At 33.7% G+C, this 5070-nt stretch overlaps 1 protein-coding gene across 1 annotated transcript; it reads right to left on the bottom strand.

The window, feature by feature from the left end:
- Positions 1–571: 571 nt before the first annotated feature.
- Positions 572–3158, bottom strand: LOC21384131 (fatty alcohol:caffeoyl-CoA acyltransferase). The gene is made up of 3 exons (XM_024163787.1): positions 3099–3158; positions 794–1607; positions 572–742 (listed from the first exon to the last, which is right to left on the bottom strand). Exons 1-3 carry the CDS (start codon positions 3141–3143, stop codon positions 648–650), a joined length of 954 nt encoding a protein of 317 aa, XP_024019555.1. The 5' UTR covers positions 3144–3158; the 3' UTR covers positions 572–647.
- Between the last annotated feature and the right edge of the window lie 1912 nt (positions 3159–5070).

The raw sequence follows: 5070 nt of genomic DNA, 5'->3' as shown, positions 1-5070 counted from the left end.
GAAGTACACGTGACAACGAAAAAGATATTTGAATAGGAGCGTGTTTCAGAAAAAAGAAATATTTTAAAGGGATATTATAAAAAAAAATATATGTACGAAGGACACGTTGAGGAAAAAATGTTTTAAAAGGAAATTATAAAGAAAAATATTTATTAAGGGCCATTTGATATATGGTGTTTTCGAGGATATGTAACAGAAATACTTAAATGATTATATATCTGCTAAAAATTATTTCATTAGGGCAAAATTAAAAATAAGTAATTGAATGAAAAGTAAAAGGTAATTGAATGAAAAGTAAAAGGAAGCACTGGACTTTTTATACTTCTCCCTACAACATAAAATTATAGCAAGCACTGGACAAATATATATATATATATATATATATCTAAGTTTGGTATTTATATACATGATCGCTATTATGATAATAGAAATTACTCTATTAATTTGATTATATGTGGCCTGAAAAGGCACTGTATACACGTTAACCCTCCACATATATTTTACTAAATAACCATTAAAACCCCGTCCATATAGATAATATATATGGTGAGAATAAGATAAGTTTCCTTTTCGATTCCTCTCTGCAACCACATAAGTTTTTTTGTTGTTGTTTTTGTTTTTGTTTTTGTTTTTTTTTTGCCTAAATATCAACCACTTAATAAGTACTTGTGAAATAAAGTTTCGAACTTCTCCATCTCCTTGGCCGGTAGGGCCAATAAAACGTTGACCCCATCTTTTCTCTCTCTGCCTTCTTGTTTGCCATTGAGATCATCAGGCTCATCATGATCATCACGATCTTCAATATCCGGAAAGAACAGAATAATATCCTTCCGATGACACACCACTGGACAGCTATATTTGGGCTTCCCCCATGGATATTCAACCTCCGCAAACCCTAATCTCCACCACGACGAAACCAACACCTCGCCGTGAGGGAACCCTTTGTAAAGCTCACCCCAATCTATGGCCGACCTCGCATACTCATTTGTCATCCTTCTTGCTCCCTCCGCCGCCGTCTCCACTATCTTCGAGAACGGCCCTTCTTCCAGCTCCTTATAGTACCTCGTCGCGTACGCAGTCAAAACTGCGTTCCCCGTGTATGATTGGGGCAAGGGGGGGTCCACTCTCCTCCTTATGTCCACCGCGTAGAGGATCCTCGATTGCCTCTCCATGTCATTACTTGCGTCACAAGACAATGCCTTGCACCGCCATATGAAGGCGGTGACGACATTGAAGCTCGTGATCACACGGTCTCCGTCGCCTGATTTGGCCCTTTCTTTTAGGGCGGAGAAGTCGTCGGGGCTCAGCCGGAAGATCTTGAAGACGAGCTCTTCGTCGGTGGCTTTGAAGACATGAGTAGGGTTAGGGTCTAATTGCCCTAGGTCGGTGACTGGAGGCAACTTGAGTAGCTCAGGGTGAGGAAAGGTGACGCGTGGCGGGGATCGGGCTGCCAGGAGTCGGCGGTCGTGGCAAGGGGTGACGGCCAAGGGCTTGTTGGCGGCAACAAAGGCTAGGTTTTGCAAGAAGAGCTTGAAGCTGAGGCCATCAAATGTTACATGGTTGGTGGTGAAACCCATTGCAAATCCACCGCACTTAAAAGTTGTAACCTGTCCGGGTTAATTTACGAAACAACATAGCATATAATAAGTAATTAATTCTTGTACGTTCTTTGTCTCCTAATTAGCGCCCCTATCATAATTATTGTCTCATTAAATACAGCTACAATGATAATTGTGAATCCTAGGACGGTTGCAAGGACCCAATTGGTTTTTTGTTTTTACATAATCATCCACTATTCACTTTAATGTTTATATATATGACCCGTACGTAGTAGTTCGACTTTGCCACTTAGGGGTACAAAAAATTTACGGTCTTATAAAAAATATAACTAGAAAGTCACAATAAAATTCTGACTAGGAACTTTTTGTTTTTTTGTTTTTTTTTTTTTTTTAATTTCTTTTCACTATCACAATCACATTCATTGATATACCGTGATGTTATGTCCGACTACCCTATTTATTTCATATTTTCATATCACGTGTATAAACTGGAATCATAGCCAATAGTGTTATAACAAGATAGTTATATTTGCCTTTTTAATTTGCTTTGTTAAACATACAAATGAATGTGATTTTAATGGCCACTTTAATATTTATTTATAGGTGCTTATTATTATTTTGATCGTATGACATTAATTATGAGATTGTAATAAATTAGTTAGTTGACCGAAAAAATATACGACGATTAATAAGATTAAATTTTTATCACGTTATGTCGTCAGATTTTTACATTTAATAGGTAACTACTTATGAAAATGTAATCATTAAAAATCTCATTCATACATGTGAAGAAGTTTAATATAAGACGATCAGCAAATCACAAATTAAGAATAAGAAAGAATTGCATGTTTAAGAGATCATCCAATTTAATTAATTCCAAACAGATTTGACAGAGCAAATACGAAATATATTATACTACCCGTGTCATAAATTGTTGTAATTTGGCACTTCTGTTTCCGAATCTTTTGGTCGATCAGTAATTTTACTTCTTATATAAATTTACAAAACAATAATAACGAATTCAAATTCATTCTTATAGAGCGAGGATTAAGTTTTAAATGAAATGATTGTTAATTTTTCAATATCTGTACCCTTTAAACTTTTAATAGTTTCACACTATTTCCTGTAAATTTATATTTTCGTTTAGTAATTTAGCCACTGAAATTACTACTTTTTCTCAAAATTCAGAACAGTTTTCCAGAAATTTTCAGAGAGACAACTGTCAAATATTTACCAAAAACACAAAAACCTTATCATTTATTAAACAACATTTTTGTTCGGTAGATTTATTGTTGCCGCGAAAACCCCTTTAGAAGGTGAAACATATATTTCAAAAGAATTAAAGCCCTATATGACACACACACACACACACACACATACATACATATATATATATATATATACATATAATATGGTGCAGTTTTAACAGTTATTTCAATATTTATCTCGGTGAGTATTTATCCATTGTAACCATTCAAAACTCTATGTATGTATGTATATAGAAAGACTCTAATTGGACAGTTTGTTTAGCTCATGTACCTGAAGAAGCAAAACCAGCCGATGATGAACATCTGGTTTCAACATGTCCAAAGTGGAGCAAACTAACTGGGAAAAAGCTGGATTAGGGTAAACCAAATCTCCAATATCATCCAAACTATACTCACTAGAGGCCGCTTCGTGGCCAACTCCACACTCTGTAGGGATCTAAAATTCTCCAGTGTCTCGCCGTTGTCAAAAACCTAATCGTCCTTCCTGTTAAACATCATTTGCATAGACCTAGCGGTATATGTGATCAAAAAAACGATCTTTTGTGTCCTCTGTTAAAAATGGCTTCGTTTGTTTCGTGTTCCTCGCTCGCTCCTCATCATCGTCCTCGCTTCTAGGAGTTCTCCAAAGTATGGTTTAAAAAACATCTTGGATTTGTCGGGGGCGACTCATGCCGGAATGTCAGTCGGTAAGTGGTACTACTGGGTAGTGACAGATCTAATTTTATATCTAACATTTTTTATAAAGTGGTTCATGAGTAGGTAAATGTTAAATCATACTTCCTCAAAAGTTTGGTTGTGGACCTTGTGGTGCACATATGCAATACATATACAGAAAATTCGTTTTAAAAAGGAAAACGTATATTGTGAGTACTTTTATATTCATTTGGTAAATTGATGTTTGCCTTTCTCTAAAACTAGTTTAATTCAGTTTGGCATTTTATATATCCTTGTGTTAGAAAGTACTCTTGGCAACTAGTAATTTATCATATTTTATTAAGGCACAATTAGCTAGCAGTGATCAAAAAAATTTATCTACATGCAGTTGATTTAACAAGCACAGATGTTCTCTTCGATTTTATTAACATGGTTTTTAATATTGAGCTACATTTAACGTTCAAATTTTGAAAAAATCTCTGCTTATTCTTTTGACGTTAAAACTTCGTTTGTTATTTTGGTTATAGTTCAACATATATATATATATATATAAGCACCTTGACGTATAAGCTAGAGTTTATTTTTAGGCTTGGCTTCTATGCTCATATAAGATTTATTTTGTTAGTTAATACAACACGAGATCGAAGCTGCAGTCTTTCACAAATCCTATCTGACTTGAACCCCCGATGCTATGAGATCAAGTGGTCGTGTACGTTGTATTTTATTTTATTTTTTGTTTTTTTGTTTAATTGGCTTCAGTGCCGTAGCCAAGAAAAATTTTTGGGTATAGGGGACTGTGAAAGGAACAAAAAATGAAACTAAATTAAATTAGAATGCAACTATATATATATATATATATATATGTTACCTTTGTTTTCTTTATTGTAATTTTTTTTTTTTGTCTTTTTCTTCCCAATGAAATAAGCTTGTCATAGAATTTGAAATAGTTCTTAGAATTTAGAGTGAAAGCATGGGATAAAACTGAAAAAAGTTCTTTATAAATATTGTAATTATAGTTATTGAAGAAATATAAAGTTTGCACTTTACATTAACGGATAAGTCAAAAATAATAAGTTTTTTTTTTTTTTTTTTTTTTTTTTTGTAGTTCGGTTTGTCTTATATTTTTTTCCACAAAAATATTTGATGTAATTTGACAGTTGAAAACTGCGCAATTTAATAGATCCCTTTTTTCAATCCTATGGTAAAGTATCTTTAAGAGCATATTCTGAACGTGATGACGATAAAAGAATGTAACAACCACGTGAACTGTTTTATAAAGCAGTTAAAACTGCTTCAACACCCGTTTAACCATATTTAACTAATGTCTTAATTTCTTTTAATGAATTACTTTTTACCCTCTTTAACGTGAAAATTATTAAGGCAGCGGCGAAAAATCAGATGAAAAGGAGGCCAGAAGAGCTAGATTGTTCCATTCGTGACCACACCAACTTATTCATCCTAATTAATATGTTGAGCTGAATGTTTTATCAGAAAGCTGTTAGATCTCTGCAAGATTTCATTTTCCTTTTCTTTTATCCTTTGCTTTATCGTTTAAGTACCTTTTTAATGGATTTTTTATATTTTATATT

Source organism: Morus notabilis, unplaced genomic scaffold, assembly GCF_000414095.1.
Source record: "Morus notabilis unplaced genomic scaffold, ASM41409v2 Scaffold7675, whole genome shotgun sequence".
Classification (NCBI taxonomy): domain Eukaryota; kingdom Viridiplantae; phylum Streptophyta; class Magnoliopsida; order Rosales; family Moraceae; genus Morus; species Morus notabilis.
Note: the sequence above shows the minus strand (reverse complement) of the source record. Positions and strands in the feature narration are given on the sequence as shown.

Coding starts and splice junctions, on each gene's coding strand:
- LOC21384131 (XM_024163787.1), bottom strand. CDS start 3,143: ATGTTGAAACCAGATGTTCATCATCGGCTGGTTTTGCTTCTTCAG. Junction 1,608..3,098: donor GGCTGGTTTTGCTTCTTCAG/GTACATGAGCTA, acceptor TAACCCGGACAG/GTTACAACTTTTAAGTGCGG. Junction 743..793: donor CTTTCCGGATATTGAAGATC/GTGATGATCATG, acceptor AAGAAGGCAGAG/AGAGAAAAGATGGGGTCAAC.